Genomic DNA, 17,740 nt, shown 5'->3' with positions numbered 1-17,740 from the left:
CTTGCTTCTTTTTGAATTTCTGACTATTCATCCATACTCAAGCTTAACAGCGTATTGGACACTGCTCAGAGTGGAAGAAGTCATCGATTTAGCGGTGAGTAGAAGTCGATAACTCAATTGTCTATGTATTCAAGCAGACGAGATATGATGTTTCGTTTGAAGAAGCGTTATTTTAAAACCCTACTACATGTACAAATGTGACCCTATTTTCTTTATCTTCTGGAACTTTTAGTTTTGACTGTACAGCCTCGTGAGCATGCCAAAGTCTGAAGCCTCGGCCAAGCGTCAGGTGTGCTTCTCATCGTATTTATTTAGTGGACATCCTCTGGACGTTGACACTAGTTTTACTCTGCACGTTACACATCATGTGCAGCGAATGTCACCTCTCTGCACATTGTATTTATTGTTGTTTTTAAAACGTTTCTGTACACCGCCCTTGAGGTTCAGTTTGCGAGTCACTGTCTGCAATTCCAATGGAAGAGATATAATTACTCTTTTATGGAAAATGTTTTTCGAGTTTTCTTATCCTGAAAAATAGACCGCAGTAAACGTAGTCATGTTCAAAGATTTGCCATGAAAACGCTACTCAAATCATCTTTATGAAAGGGGACAAACAAATGCACAAATACCCACTGTGTTTTATATCGGTAGATATCGGCTTATGGAAGAGCAGGGTGACAGAGTTGAACGCAATGAACTGATGGTGGGGCAGTGGGACAATGTGGGACACACCAAGGGGGGGGGGGAACAAACAGAGCATAAAAGAGGGGAATAAAACATAAGAACCTGCATGTTATGGATGGTAGATGTGGGAGAAATAAGGGAAGGGGATGAAGGAGGCTCGAAAGGATCATGAGTACAGTAGAGAGATTAAGGATGATCTGAGATGGTGGTGCAATGCCAACTTGAAAGGGCTGGCAGGATGCCCTGGAGGTATGCACACTCCCCTCTGAGCTGTCTCACCTGGGTTTGAATCCTGACCGAGCATATAAGCTGTCATCCCAGTTTTTCACAGGCAGGGTTATTCATCAATGTGTGTGCCGTCCCTCAGATGGATGTGAAAGTTGCATCGCGTTTGCCAACATTTGGTGGTGGACATTTAAAGGTCCCACTGTGTGCTTTGCAAATAAGTAGGTGAGATATCTCCGGCACCCTGACCAAATTACAAATTCCTGCCCTAACTTACAAGGGGCATTGCAACTTGAAGCATCTGTGGCAAGTGCAGACTTGGGGAAGTCAGTTCCGTGAGTGGGAGAAGAGCGGAACAAAAGAGTGGAGGTGAGTAGCCCAAAGCCTGGGTTTTGGGGGTTTCACAAGGAGAAGGTTGCTCAAAAAGCATGTGTGACTTTGAATGACTATGGACGGGCAGGTGGCAAAAAGAGCATTGAGAATAAGTGTGGACATGAAAGTACAAAAACGTTTTGAAGTGAGAGACACTAACTAATCCATACTGTGCCAATGTACAAATACCACCAGTTTGAGTTTCCACTATAAGAGTGATTTTTGTCAGGCAATGTCAGTTCTCCCTGCTCATAAAGACCTGATCCATTAAGTATTTCTCAGCTATCATAATATAATTTTCATTTTTCTGATTGTATTGTATTACAAAATGTACTCTAAGTTAATCTAATGAAGGAATATCTGGATCAATGTCATGAAAGTTAAAACCAATGTATCGGATTATATTATTTAATTCAAGGAGTCGAACCAGAAATTGAAAACTAAACTAATGTAGTTCCCTTTAAACTCGTGTGTTTTAATCATTTTGATGCTGGTTGTCCTGTCCTATCAAGCTATACCTGCTATAGACAGCTGTTTGAATCGTGTCTGCATCAAAATGTTCGTTTTATTCAAACAGCCGAAGTATTTCATTGTCATGTACATGTTCATTTTGCTTCAGAATGAAAGGTATCTCTTGATTTTTGACCTCCGCCATCGAAGATGGATGGAGGTTACTGTTTTCACCCCTTACCTGTGTGTTTGTTTGTTTGTTTGTGAACAGTATTACGGAAAAACTCCTGGAAAGATTTCGACGAAACCTAGTGGGGGGTTAGGTATGGTCCAAGGATCATGCCATTCGATTTTGGACTTGGTCCAAAAAAAAAAAACAGAAAATTTGCAACTTTTTTTCAAAAAAAATTCGATTGTATTTGAAAAATATTTCAATTTCTTTTTTTGCATTTCTACATGTTTGAAGTGATTTACAACCCCCCCGCCCCCCCCCAAAAAAAAATTGTGAGAGAAAAAAACCCCAGAAATTTTGCAACTTTTTTTTCAAAAAAATAACGATTTTATTATTTTGGCATTTCTACATGCGTGTCGATCTATTTTAGTTTATTCAATCGTGGTTCAGTAGAGTCTGATCCGTTTTGACCTACAATGAATAGGATATCAGGTTCACTTGAGTGACCCAGCAGTATTGGCGGCAGAGGTTTTGCACTCTCCAGAGTGCCCCCCCCCCCCCTCTAGTTAATCATGTATCAGTGAGATGTTTTTATATGCCCGATACTGTATATATATTTCAATAATGTGGCAGTGAGGTATTTTTAATAATGTGGAAGTGAGATGTTTTTAATAATGTTGCTGGTAGGTGTTAATAATTTGGGGGTGAGGTGTTTCTTAATAATGTGGCAGCGAGGTGTTTTTTTAATCTCCACCATTGAAGATGGATGGAGGTTACTGTTTTCACCCCTATCTGTTTGTTTGTTTGTGTGTTTGTGAACACTATTACGGAAAAACTCCTGGACGGATTTCGACGAAACTTGGTGGGGTGATTTGGTATGGTCCAAGGATCATACCCTTAGATTTTGGACTTGGTCCAATGTCCAATATGGCCGCTATGGCGGCCATTTTGAAAATATATTTGAATTTTTGTTTTTGCATTTCTACATGTTTTAAGTGATTTCCAACCAAAAATAAATAAATTTGTTTGAGAAAAAACCCCGAAAATTTTGCAACTTAAAAAAAAAAATAATTCGATTTTATTTGAAGAATATTTGATTTTTTTTTTTTTGCATTTCTACATGTTTTAAGTGATTTCCAACCCCCCCCCCCACCCCGCCAAAAAAAATTTAGAAAAAAAAAACAAATTTTGCACCTTTTTTTTCAAAAAAATGTCGATTTTGTTTTTTAGGCATTTCTACATGCACGTCGATCTAGTTTCGTTTATTCAATCGTGGTTCAGTAGAGTCTGATCCGTTCTGACCTACAATGAATAGGATATCGGGTTCACTTAAGTGACCCAGCAGTATTGGCAGCGAAGGTTTTGCACTCTACTGAGTTTTCCCCCTCTCGTTAATTATCTGTTTTTTTGATATCTCAACCTTGAATTTTTGGCCAGCAACAATTTTTTTCAGTGATGATTAATTAATGGTCGCTGCAGTTTGCTTAAGCCATTACATCTTATGAAGTTGTGCCAAAAAATTTTATTTTTTGGGTGTGACTGCTTGTGACTTGTACACTACACCGAGCTTGTCTCGTTGATGGTGTCACACCTTGATGCCATCTTGATGGATGGGTATGTATCCATTTCGGGATGCATGCTCTGATGTCTTCATAGTTTGTGATCATAATACCATTGAGTGATCGAAAGAGATGAAGGTAACAATTCTCGATGGTATGGGGGATGATTTGGAAGTCTTTGTAAGCATATCCAAGTCCTTTGAGATCTGGTAGAATGAAGGTTCTTTGGTACCCACCTTGTACGAACCTTATTGGGTTTCAAGTGAGAATGAATGAGTTTTCCACAAACTGTACCTCAATTATTGGCAATCGCTCATCTATTAATCCAGTGATTCTCCACAATTATCTGTTCAACACGTTTTGACGTAACTTTGATGTTTGAATGGGCGACAGCAGTTGGTAGTATGTGATAATACTGAATATCAATGAGCAATTCACAGCCGCTTTTAAACTTTCTGCACCAATAAGGGCACAACTAAATGAAACGACAAGGAGACTTTATGTACGAGGAGGCCATTCACCCCCATCATATCTGTGCTTCATCAACACCAAATTAAACTCGAGAGTTTCTCGAACGCCTTACTCCACGCAGTCTTGAGAAACAAAAACATGGGCAGGGTCTACAAGCGGCAAATTTGATTGGTCGTGATGACGTAAAATACCATCATATTTTGTCCAAGAAATGCTAAACGGAAGGGTTTTGAAAGTGCCAAAAAGGTGATTTTCGGTTCTACACTGTTCATGTACAGTGGCCTGCAAAAGTATTCACCCAATACCAATAATGCCACATTTACGTGAATTACGAATTCTGTAGAATAACCGAAGAGATCAAACGAAACGCTCTTATAGTTTAAGGAGGTTACATGTTCGGAACACCTGCCCAAAAACAGGTACAAACTAGAGGGGGAGCACTCGGTAGAGTGCAAAACCTCCACCACCAATACTGCTGGGTCACTTAAGTGAACCTGATATCCTATTCATTGTAGGTCAAAACGGATCAGACTCAACTGAACCACGGTTGAATAAACTAAACTAGATCGACGCGCATGTAGAAATGCCAAAAAAATAAAATCGAAATTTTTTGGAAAAAAAAGTTGCAAAATTTTTTTTTTCTCTAACAAATTTTTTTTTGAGTTTGGAAATCACTTAAAACATGTAGAAATGCAAAAAAATAAAAGTTCAAATATTTTTCAAATAAAATCGAAATTTTTTTGAAAAAAAGTTGCAAAATTTTCTAAGTTTTTTTTTTTATTTGGACCAAGTCCAAAATCTAATGGCATGATCCTTGGACCATACCTAATCCACCCACCAAGTTTCGTCGAAATCCGTCCAGGAGTTTTTCCGTAATACTGTTCACAAACAAACAAACAAACAAACACACAGGGGTGAAAACAGTCACCTCTGTCCATCTTCGATGGCGGAGGTTAATCAAAATTCAGTGGTTGTAAAAGTTTTCAGCCCCTAAGGTCAGTACTTGGTGGAAGCACCTTTTGCAGCAATGACTGCCTTGAGTCCTTTTGCCTACAGTAGGTCTCTACCAGCTTTGCACAGCGAGATGGTGAAATCTTTGCCCATTCTTCACGTGAAATGCACTTCTTACTGTACCATAGTACGCATGACTATATGTTGGCCTCTTTCATGGTTTTACCCACAATGCTTTGACCAGCATTGATGTCACTTCTTCAGGGTGTTATTTTTTGTTTGTTTTGTTTTTTTGGTGATTCACAAGTTTAGTATATTTACCTATTTGTGCTTATTCTATAATACGATAAAATAATCCTTATCAACAATTCAACCACAGGTGCAATTCATCCATACTCAATTCAATTCAACCAACAATTCAACCACAGGTGTTGAATCAACAATTCAACAATTCAACCACGTGAGGTTATGTATTTGTACATGCTATCATGTAAATCGAAAGGGTTGTTTTTAGTGGATTGTGTAGCAGATATCTCCACTTTTGCTTTTCACCAACAGCTACGCCCATTGTAATCAGTTGCCCGCGGGCACATTTAGACTCTAATTCTCTGCCTGTGACAGCTACTTATCATCATTTTTTTTCCCACCGCTAAAAATAGCATTCTCCTCCCAGCACAACATGCTGCTCACTGTGCAGATGTACTCTGGGACAGAGGCTGCTCACCTGTCGCTTGCACAACTTAGTCCCAGACATGGAGAAATGTCATTTTGGCATCAGTTTATGTTTACATGTTTAAAATAATAATAAACAATTTTGCGATGACAGAATGATGAGGAAAATGCTCAAACTGTGACGTCACAATGATCGCCCAACAGGTTCAGATTGCAAAGAGAATTTGTAAACGTTTGGCTTGACATGAGACCGTGGCATTAAATCCTGACGCAGCACGGGCTTTATCCACCATAGCAAAAAGCACCACCTCATGGGTCACCTTATAAATTGTCGAGAACCCATTAACCTTGAATTTGACAGCTTAACCAATGATGACTGTGCAGGATTTAACATTGGCTTTGCTGCTTTGTCGTTGCTGCAATGTAGATGTAGATTTTGACGGCATTAATGCACATGAAGTTTTAATCCAATGGATGGTTCTTTCCCCGTCAACAAACTCTGAGTGGCAAGAGGGCATGCTTTGTGCAACTCTTTGTGGGAAGCATGAGTGAAGTATTCGTCATCATCAATCGTTGTAGCTTTCCTTCCTCCTAGATATTCAATATTGCAAGGCCAATATATATATTCAACATTTGGATTATTTGACCTTTTGATTTAATCTGCTAAATTTGATGTCTGTATAAATGCTTGCAAAGTGACCAAGCCGAAAGGCGGTGCAGCTTTTGTACATTTCCACAAAATATCTGGCCACCAGTGTGGAAATTTTAAAATTCCGCTGCGCTTGCTTTCAGCGTCTCGTAAAGAAAAGGCATGAAACGTCTATATTACCAGAACAGGTTTCAAAATATTATTCGGGTTATTCTTCAAAACACACATTAACGAAGTTGATCTCATGAAGCATGTACGTATGGTGATGCCCATTTTTGGGAGAGCTGGGAATGTGGTTCCCCTTTTCTGTACTGCCATTGGTTTGCCATCATGAGAGTGAAACGGGGATTGACGTGGAGTCCCCACTCATTAGGGAAAGGCATTGATTGGTGTGTGCCAACAGTGCGAGTCTGGTATTACATTTTCTGCACCATTGGTAACTCAGGGAGGGTGTGAGTTATAAAGGTGGGGGGTAGGGGGTGGAGTGGTGTTGGAGGAGATTAAATTAATGCAAGCGAGGGGCTGTGTACAGAAATGCCACAGTTCATGCCACTTGAACTGGGCTATTCTACCTGTGATGCGTCTGATGTGCTGGGTAGCCTGAGACCGCCGTGAATCGGATCGCGTCATTTTCCCCCGACTGGCTCCCAGTGGGGACGGCTGGTGGAGTGGGTAGCCGGGCTGTGTGCCAGCCGCATAGGCGGCAGGTCGTGTTTCCGTGAAGGAATGTAAGGGTGCAAGATGCAGCTCCAAGGACTCGAGATGATTGCTGTTTTCATGGTGGTCGTTCTGCTCATCAAGGCCCTGATGCAATTTGGCCTCAAGGAGAGTAATGGAGGTGCAGGTACGAATGAGAGTCGTACACCAGTCATGGTTTGTTTGAGGTCTCTTTTTCGGGTTATGAAGGTACAGGTACGGATGAGAGTCGTTGACCAGTGATGGATTATTTGTTGTTTTGCAGGCAATGAGAACTTGATAAAATAGTCTGATGGACAAGGTTTTTTGGTACTTTGGCATGTTAAATATTTTTGAGACATTTTTTTTTTAATCACCTTTGGTCTAAGGAGTATAAGTAAAACATTTTAATGTGGAGAGATGTGGGGTGTGAATTTGAACATTATTTTTGAACATATATTAAAAGTTTGAAGGAGCTGTGTGTGGGACAAATTCAAGGAATGCAAAGAACATGGTCACAATGATTGCCAGTATGCTGGATTGAACAGTTTATTGGGCAAACCAACTTGTTCTTTCTTTTTAAGTTTTTTTTAAAGTTTTATTTTATTTTATTTTATTATTTTTACAGGCTGAAGCTCACTGTTGGAGGGTCGATAAGAATTGGAACTAATTCATGAGACTGCTGAGCCAGCATTCATGAGCTAAACAATCAGACTTGAAGAGCACGTAGAAAAGTACTCAAATTGATCCAGAAAAGACAGGAAACTCCATCAATCTTTTATTTATTTATTTATTTATTTATTTATTTTACTCTTTTCCCCCTCATCCTCCTCTCCCCCACCCTCCAACATGCTCTAAATAGGTTTGTCAATTACATATTGCATTTTAAGTGGTAATCTATACGTTTTGTCTTATAACACCTCTATTGAAATCGCTGAATCGTTTTGGTGGCTTTCCTCATCTAATTTCTAAACGGTTGCTTAATACACTTGGATGTACCAAATGCAAAATGTTTCAGTTCACTTGCAAATGCTAACTTCTGTCTCCATTTTTGTTTCAAAGAAAACATTTGGTTCCCTTCACTTGTATATTGATGTCCATCTTCCCAGTAATGCATCTCTCCTTTTCTCCAGGAAAGTATATATTTTGACTACTGCCTGCCACTCATGTAAGAATGTTTCAAATTGGTTTAAAGGATTGTATTTGGTGGTGATTTGTGTATGTGTGCACAGTTAGTTTTGTCTAACTGTTTGTTTCTATGTTAAATACTTATTTAACAAAATTTAACAACCTATCCATACTTATTTAGCAAGCCTTTAGTTTCATCTTTTTATTGGAGGAACCATGTTCATTCAGCCTATGTTGTTTTTCTTCATTTGTTCATAGCATCATTGGCCAAGGGCACAGCCATGCCGCTGATGCAGTGCCCCCTGTTTGTTTGAGCATGAATTTGGAATTTGTTAATACTGCCGGTGATAGCTCATCTACTCTTCGCGAAGGATTCCATGGGAAATTTAACGTCTACCAATGAATGGTGGTCAATGGGTCTTCCGTTAAACGGCCACCCGAGGGACGGCACACACTTTGATGAATTACACCGCCTATTGAAACACCAGGTTGACAGTTTATAGCTGGGTCGGGATTCCAACCCAGGCTAGACAGCTTAGAGCCAAGTATGCGTACTTCTCAGCCATCCTGTCAGCCCGAGCCTATGTAGTGAAAAATGAGCTTCACACATCAAGTTAATCCGAATGATAATCCTTCACCAGTCTGACCGTAACCCTTTAGAAAGGACACACACTGAAGCAAGAGTGCTCTAATTTGCGTGGATCGATTTTTACGCAGAATTTGTCATTGTGTTGTAATTGGAAGCCTGCAAGCTAAAATTTGAACAGTCATTCAAGGCACGGAGTTGTATTTGCACCTGGAATGAGTGGGTTTGAAGTTTGAATGCTGCATCCCCATGCTACAAAAGTAACCAATCAAGAGGTAGAGGGATTGATAATCATCCTGAAAAAGACATGACTTTCTCCTTGGAAACCAACTGGCATCCATCCGACCGCAGTGTAACATCATTGAGCGTTTACTTTATTGTTTTTTTGTGTTGTGAACCCAGTTTACGTTTGACATGACATTTATTGAAGTTTTGCTGATCTTGTTTGTTGGAGTGCTTCGCAAAAGCTACAAAGAGTGATGCTTATGCAGAAATGCTTTTTCATTGTTTTACCTTTTAACATTTTATGTGACTTTTACTGGACATGAAAGAGAAGGCTCCATGCAGTTGAGGAATGAACATATCTGATTGGCTGTGGTGGTGCTTGCAAACATCAGGTTAAAAAGAATTGAATCTGACATTTCTATTATGTAAGTGATCGGCTGATGCACTAAAGCAAGTCTGCCACCAATTGGCTACGGTTTCCTGACACATTTGTGGATCTGTTGCTAAGATATGGAAGATGGATGGTGAATGGCTGGTCTGAGATCTTCTGACAATAGTACGCACATTTGACATTGCTTTAAAAGCTGTTTGTGTATGTGAGGTTGTTTCAGACTTTGGATCAAACTTAGGTGTCCTCAAAACTTTTCGCTTCTCCAGCAGTATAGTGGGGCAACTTAGCTAAATATAGCATAACAATTGTGCACTTTGTGAGGAAAGCACCAAATTTGGCACACTAGTAGCCTAACATATTATGAACAGATTTGGATATTGGGCCATCTCAAATTCAGCCGCTGATGGCTGTGGCAGCCATTTTCTACTGCCATCAAAAATTTTGAGATGGCCCAATATCCAAATCTGTTCATAATATGATAGGCTACTAGTGTGCCAAATTTGGTGCTTTTCTCACAAAATGCACAATTGTTATGCTAAGTTGCCCCACTAGTCGACTCACCTGCACTTATTTCCTCTTTTTCCCACCTGTGAAACCAACTTCCACGTCCTCTTCAATCTCATTCTTCCATCCAGGTCTTCAAGACAGTTGTTCACTGCCATCTCAGATCATCCCCAATCCAAAACCATGATCTTTTATTTTGTCTTTTTTGAATTGCTTTTCTGATGAAAGAAAAAAAATTGTTTTACAATATGAAATGCTTTTCCTCAAATGAGGAGACGTCTGTGCCACAAATAAGTTGGTCCATTTAAATTGGTACCCCAACGCATCTCACCAACAAAGCACGAGGTGACCTAATTTACCAATTGGCAAATAACTTCTAATACGTGACTTTTTTGAAATGACTTATGAATGCTAAATTAGGCCTTTTGTGCATGCACTGTGTGCGTTTGCACTGGTTCGGTTGTGCTTGACATGCACTTTTAACCTGCCGTTGCTCGCGTGAAATGTGTCATTCAAATAGTCTGTTAAACATAATTTTCAGCATTTAAATGAAAAAGAGGCAATTTCAAAATCGTTTTTTTTATTTTGTATACCTTGTCGAGGCTCGTATGAGAGCGAACACACAGCACACAGCAAGGGGGGGGGGGGAATGAGACAACAGGGGCAGGAGTGGGAAGGACAAAACAATGGGGAACAGAGACATTAGGAGAACTGTGGAAGGGAGAGGGATGGGGCGGGGAGCACGGGGTGTACAAGCTGGACAATACAGGGATTTTCAGGAAGGAAAGCAGGGAATTTGAAGCAGGTGGATTTGGGGTGGATTAATGGGGGTACAAAAGATTGAGGATTTGGATGGGGGATGATAAGAGGTGGTGGTGAACAGCTGTTTTGTAGGCCTGGAGGGAAGAATGGGATTGAACAGAGTGAGGGAGTTTATTCCAAAGGTGGGAAAAGAGGAATGAAAGAGTGAAGGTGAGCAGTGATTCATGATTTTGGTAGTTTTACCAGAAGGGGGTTGTTGGCGGACCTTGAGCGCCCTGCAGAAATATGGTGTGGACATATCGCAGAGAGAGAGAGAGAGCAGGGGGGGGTGGGGCAAGCCTGGAGAGGAGTCGGTAGAAGACAGACCACCGACCAGTCTGCGGTGAGAGAGTGAGAGGCCCAAAGACTCAGCCTCATCACGGGAGATGCCGATGATCCGAAATGCCTTGGTTTCCACAGCGTGAAGCTGACAAAGGTGGGAGGCAGGAGCAGCAGCCCAGAGAGGAGAGTAGTGCTCCATCAGGCTGCGGACGAAAGCTTTGTATGTGGTCAGGAGCTCAGGTGAGCCAAGGAAGGACTTTGCACTCCAGAGGATTCGCAGTCGGTGACTGGGTTTGGAGGCAAGGTTGGAAGCGTGGCTTTCCCAGGACAGATCATGGCAGATAGTGAGAACCAGAAGCTTGAAAGAAAAAATAGGACTTCTTCCAGAGGATTGTTGAGAAAGTACATGGTGGGGGGGGTTGCCAAACGGTCTTTTCGGAGAGACATCGTGAGAGTGTGAGATTTGTCAGGATTGAAAGACATGTTCCACGTGTTGGACCAGTTTGCGATTTTACCCAGAGCTGCAGAGAGCGAAGACGCTGCTGCTTTCCGGTCTGAGGGATGGCAGATGGTATGGCAGAGGGTGGCATCATCAGCAAAGAGATGGAGAGGATTTTCCAGAGAGTCGGAGAGATCGTTGATGAAAACCAGAAAAAGAACAGGGCCCAGAACACTGCCTTGAGGAACTCCAGCCTGGACAGGAAGAGGGGATGAGAGAACTCCATTTAGGGCCACACGGTGATTGCGACAAGAGAGGAAGTCTGCGAGCCATGAGTGGAAATTACCTTGGATACCGTAAGAAGAGAGTTTGGTGAGCAGGGCAGGGTGCCAGACCGTGTCAAAAGCACGTGATATGTCTTGGGTTATGGCTCTGATTTCATGTCCGGCATTGAGGACCTCCATCCATTGTTGGGAGAATAGAAGCAGCATATCCAGGGTAGAGTGACCTGGTCTGAAACCAAATTGATGATCGAAAACCAAGCCATTGGAGAAGAGGAAGGATTTAATGTCTGAAGCGATGATGGATTCCATAACCTTGCTGATGATTGGGAGAAGGCTGATTGGTCTGGAGTTGCAGGGATATATTTTTGCACCTTTTTATACAGGGCAGTAATGTTAGCTGATTTCCAAGCAGATGGCAGATGAGCTTGAGCAAATGAGAGGGTGAATAGAATGGAGAGAGGGTGAGCAAGAGCAGTGGAGCAGGTTTTAAGGACACGTGGGCTGATGCCATCTGGACCGGATGCAGAATCTGAGTCGAGGTTTGACAGCAAGCTCTCCACCTTGTCAGGAGAAAAGGACACAGAGTCCAGGGACAGTTGGGTGCGACTGGGTAAGGTGGGTGGAGAAAGTGATGGGTTTCGGACACAAGATTTTGATGCAAACACCGAGTTTAGGCATTCAGAGTTTTCACGTGCGGTATCAGCAGTGCTGCCATTTGAGGTAAGGGAGGGGATGGAGGAGAAACATACACCAGAAACAGATTTGATTAGATGCCACCAAGAATTTGAGGAGATAGAGAGGTTTGAAAGTTCAGACTTGACATGAGAAAGATGTTGTTTTCTGGCTCTCCTGAGGATAGATAGACACTTGTTCAGAGTTTTATGGAAGGAACTGAGATTGCCCTCAGTTGGGTTTGCTTTCCATGAGGCAAAGGCAAGTTGTTTCAAGACAACTGCCTCACCACAAGCTTCAGTGAACCAAGAGCGGGAGGAAGGGTAGGACAACTGAAGACGAGAGGGGATAAATCTGTGCATGAGCTAGAGCAAGTTTCTTTGAAAGAATTCTGAGGATGAATTGATATTGGAGAAAGTAGCAATAGGAGACCAGTCTTGAAGTTTGATGGTTGCTTGGAGACCCTGCCAGTCGGCTTGAGTGAAATGCCAGACTCGATGGCACTGAGGTGCTTCTCTGATAACAGCCAGAGAGATGTCCACTTTGACAAGCTTGTGGTTCGATGAACCGATTGAATCGGCGGAAGAGCAGTGGATATTTTCAGGAAAATTTGTCAAAATCAGATCCAGAAGAGATGGAGTACCATTGGTTGAGATCCGGGTCGGGAAGTTGACCGATTGAGAAGTCCCAATGAGTCGCAGAAAGCTTTTGCTGAGGTGCCATGACAGGTGAGAGAGGTACCCACACTGAGCCAACTGGCATGATGACAATTGAAGTCACCTTCACCACATATGAGGAAGAGAGAGAGTTTGGATGAGAAGATAGAAGTTGGTCCATGTTTTCGGATAGTGAGATGTAGATGGAGTCATCACTGTTTGGTGGACGGAACAGTACACATATAAACATGAGGTGGGAGTTGAGGGGAAGCCGTAGCCAGAGGTATTCCTGGGGGTGTGGGGGAGTGAGGGCAGTGCATGGAGAATGAGAAATAGTGTTTGATGAAGAGAGCAACTCCTCCACCAGGACAAGGCTCAGGTCTGTCATACCGGAGGAGGGAGTAACCAGGGTGGGATACTTGGGAGTCAGGGATGTCTTGAGGGAGGAAAGTTTCTGTTAGGCAGATTATGTCTGGTTTGTCAGTGGAAACCTGTAAGGAAAGATCAGTAAGGTTTGTGCAAAGGTCCCAGATATTTGAGGTCCACACTGTTAATGGAGAGAGGGGAGGAGGCTTTGGGTGCAGGGGAGGGTGGGGCAGGGGAGGTAATGAGAGTTGTTGAAAGAGTGTGGGGGATTGCAGAATAGCTCGGGGAGGGGACCGGATGAGGAGGAATGAAGGCTCTGTGGTGCTGGGGGATAGGGGGGGGGGAGAGAGAGGGGACAGAAGGCATTTGAGGATGTGGAGTGATGAGATGGAGGTGAGAACACAGGGGAAGGATGCAGCTTTGTGGATGAGAGGGGGGCAACTTTGAGAAGGGGGAGTTAGGGCGTGAATGGTGGGAGAAGGGAGAGTTGAGGGAGAGGAGTGAGAGGGAGGCTTGGAGGGAGAAGAGTGTGATGGCTGCTTTGAGAGAGAGGGGTGAGAGGGGTGAGTTGGCACTGAAGTTGGAAAAAAAAAGAATGGTTGATGGAAAGTGAACATTCATAGTAAACTGGGGTTTTTAAAAAAGTTTTAGGTCAGAGATGCGATTTAACACGTTTCTTGATGGATGCAATAAAGGCGAATTCAGAGAATTGAGATAAGAAACGCTGTCACAGTTGGATTTTTTTCTGCAAGGTGTGAAGGAAAGGTCGAATTGAGAGCAGTCTGTTTAAATAGTTGAATAGTGCATTGTGATACAGTAAAGAGTACCACACGTGTGAAAGAAGAAGATGAAGCATTACAAGAGATCGTTTTTATTATTATTATTATTATTATTATTATTATTATTATTATTATTATTATTATTATTATTATCATTGTCTGAGGGAGTTTTCATCAGATTAGGTAATGGAAATGTTGCAGAAAAATTGTGAGGTGAATGGTAAATTTGGATCGGTAAACGCAGGGGGTGGAAACAGATCACGTGGTTACAGGAGAAGCACGTGGCTCTGGGCGGTGTATAGTCTAAAGTGAATTTATTTATTTTAAATAAGGTTTGCGTAACATTTGGAAAAGGGAAGGTTGAAGTAAAATCGTGGAGGTGTGTGGTGAATTTGGAACGGTAAACGCAGAGTGATACTGATGGGTCGATGAAAAGTTCCAGGAAGAGTGGACACGTGGTTACAGGAGGTGTATAGATCGAAAAGTTACAAGGAAGATTATTATTTTTTGATGTTTTTTTGAAGAATAGGTAAGATTCGGGAATGGAGGGTTGTAGGAAGTGACCGTGAAGGTAATGGTGAGAGTGGGTCAGCTCAAGTAGAATAAAGATGGTGTTCCGGCAGAGAAGGAGAAGGAGAAGGAGAAGGAGAAGGAGAAGGAGAAGGAGAAGGAGAAGGAGAAGGAGAAGGAGAAGGAGAAGGAGAAGGAGAAGGAGAAGGAGAAGGAGAAGGAGAAGGAGAAGGAGAAGGAGAAGGAGAAGGAGAAGGAGAAGGAGAAGGAGAAGGAGAAGGAGAAGGAGAAGGGGGACTCGTGGATGTGCAGCGGAAAGGTAGTTTTTGTTTTGTTTTTGAATTTAAAATAAGAAACAGAATCTTTAGTTAGAAGGGATTGCGGGGGGAGCGTTGGGAAAGTGGGGAAAATAGGAATTGAAGATCATTGGGAGAGAATACAAATAAAAACGATCGTAAAAGAAGACGGGAGGGATGGGTATATAGGCCTCAAGGAACCTGGTAAAACAAGGTCGAGGAAAACTCACAAAATAACATGATTTTTGAAACAAAACCGAACTGGGAACACATAGTAATATGGCGGTGAGAAAATAAACAGTGAAAACGGGACAAATAACGTCCGGAAACTTAACTTTGAGAAAGTCGGCAGAGAGAACCTGCCGACACTCCAAACCCAGAACCAGAAGCTTCTATTTAACCATCGCCTAATTGTTGTATTTCTGAATGTAACTCTGGAATACGAGAAATATAGGAATATGAGAAATATAGGAATACCGAAATGTGGGAATACGGAAATATAGGAATACGGAAATATAGGAATATGGAAATATAGGAATACGGAAATATAGGAATATGAGAAATGTAGGAATACGGAAATTGTGGAATATGGAAACAGGAATACCGAAACATCGGAATACGGAAACATAGGAATACGAGCAATATAGGAATACGAGCAATATAGGAATACGGAAGTATCGGAATATGAGAAGTATTGGAATACGAGCAATATAGGAATACTGAAGTATCGGAATATGGAAATATACGAATACGAGAAATAGAGGAATACGGAAATATAGGAATACGGAAATGTAGGAATATAGGAATACAGAAATATAGGAATATGGAAATAGAGGAATACGAGAAATATAGGAATATGGGAAATACAGGAATACAATAAATATAGGAATACTAGGAAACTGAGAAATATAGGGATATGAGAAATATCTGTGGATGAGAGGTGTCGGGTTTGTAACATTTCCTGTTCGTAAAAGCGAGCAGCAGCACTTGATATAACACACGCACACGCAACGATGCTTCACCTTTCAGCAATAAATGCAAAAATATTGTATCATTTCTCTTGTGGCCTTGAAATAAAACAAAGAATATATTTATAAAAGCCCTCACAGCTCCCTTAGCTCCCCTTGTATAATGATGAAATATCATCATTTTAAACTTATCCTGTACATGCACAGGTCCCAGATATGTCCTTCCCATCGGTGTTCAGAAGAACCTTATCCAGATACACAGTGCTCCGTGCTGGAAGTGCTCCGTATGGGGTTTGTGTAGCACATGTCCATCCACTCGGGCCCACATTGTCGGGAGTTTGCAGTACGTGCAGGTGCCTGTTCGGTGAGCTGAGAAAATTATCCAAGTCTTTCGTTGTGCAGAGTCTCTCGGGTACTTTCCCAAGTATTTTTGACTTCTTTAAAATTTTTCTGAGCCATTTCAAGTAAAAATCCTTATCCCGGACACGTAATACATTTTATTTTGCCCCAAACAGGGCAGTTTCATGGGGTTTCTGTGTGTGCACAATGAGCATTGTGGGACAGAATACATCATTTTGTAAATGTCATGTATTGTGTGCATGCATGAATTTAGTAATTGTTTTTGTGGTAATATATTTACAATTAGAATGCAGTATCTTGTGAGCATTGTCACATCTTGTATTTGCATGCGACAGCTTGAATGGTGAAAGACCTTTGCACATGTCTCTTTTGCAAGTATGTCTTTTGTCAGACTTTCCACAGTGTGTTATTAGCAGAGAGATTTCTTATCCTTAAAGTGGCAGTACACGTCGTCCATTCAGACAGTTTATAAAAGTCTCTGGACTGACTTTTTATAGAGACAGAAAAGAAAGAGATTTGCCCGATAGATCATCTATCACCATCACAAATTTTGCTCATCTTGTATTATCATGACTGTAAATCTCATTTGAATTATCCGGTGGAAAATTAGCAGTTTGTATTCCTTTTATACGTTTTACGATTTGTGTCACCCCTCTCTCCTGGCTCTCAACCTCACGGTCAATCATTCCGATTAACATCTCACATCTTGGATGAAATGGCGTTCGACGATTCTTTGCACGTTTACACCGATATCAAAGTTGAATGAAGGATAAATCTGTGCATGTGCATGCATTCGTCTGTCGTGTTGTGTTATGCATTAACTTACATTGACGTGGTCACAAATGAGTAGTGAAGGAGTGAAAAACATTGAGCAGCCAAAAGTGGCTTCTTATTTACAAACTACTTGTTCTCCCAGAGAATCGAAGTGAAGGGATTGTTAAAGATTGTGGGGAATACTGGATTATCTTTTCTCGAGCCATTTTGATTTGTAAGTTTTATTTGGTGAAACCATTGGGGTCGATATGATGATGGACTCTCGGAATGAATTCCGAACCTCAGTATTGTTGAGTATCTTGATTCTTTGCTGCTTTTGGGATATACAGTTGTTTTTATTCACAAAACTTTTTATTTGCTTGTGTAATCCTTTCTGCATGACTGGGCACCCACAAGAGCTATGCTTTAAGAGAAAATGTGTAAAATGTGATCCATTTTTGGGGGATTATTTTTTCAATTGATGGCAAATCTGCTTCTGAAAAATGAGGCGTCACAAGGGGCCATGTATCGTTCTATAATTTGAGAAGTCTCTGGTTGTTTATTTTAATTTTACACACTCCTGAACTGCTGGAGGAAATCAGTTGAAAACTGATGGATGTAATTTTGTAAGGCATGGCACCGTTCCTGGTGGGAGGGGGATTTACAACTTGTACGACAATATGTCGGTTCTGGGGGAATTTATCCGACCATAATTCTGGGTGAATAAACCTGTCAGTAAAGACGGGTTCTTTGCTTGTTAATTAAATCAACAATATAGCAGAATTTTTAGCCCCTGTTGCCCCAATGCTTCACGTGTTATAATACCCTTTCCCTCCCATCCTTTAAAAATCTGATCTCCG

General features: G+C 41.5%; 1 protein-coding gene across 10 annotated transcripts in view; it reads left to right on the top strand.

The window, feature by feature from the left end:
• LOC147034175 (A-type potassium channel modulatory protein KCNIP2-like) overlaps positions 1–17,740 on the top strand; it is a 385,242-nt gene that overhangs the window by 262,611 nt on the left and 104,891 nt on the right. The window contains exons 1-2 of one of the 10 annotated variants that reach the window (XM_085878042.1): positions 13,792–14,822; positions 15,975–16,131. The exons of 8 other annotated variants lie outside the window; for them this stretch is intronic. In XM_085878042.1, the coding sequence (XP_085734168.1) occupies positions 14,808–14,822; positions 15,975–16,131 (172 nt within the window). In that variant the 5' untranslated portion in view covers positions 13,792–14,807. Of the gene's footprint in view, positions 1–6,770; positions 7,050–13,791; positions 14,823–15,974; positions 16,132–17,740 lie in introns of those variants that run through there. One more of the 10 variants, XM_085878096.1, reaches the window with a different exon arrangement.

This window comes from Eptatretus burgeri, chromosome 1, assembly GCF_056783735.1.
Source record: "Eptatretus burgeri isolate ZD-2024b chromosome 1, Ebu_testis_v1, whole genome shotgun sequence".
NCBI lineage: Eukaryota > Metazoa > Chordata > Myxini > Myxiniformes > Myxinidae > Eptatretus > Eptatretus burgeri.
Note: the sequence above shows the minus strand (reverse complement) of the source record. Positions and strands in the feature narration are given on the sequence as shown.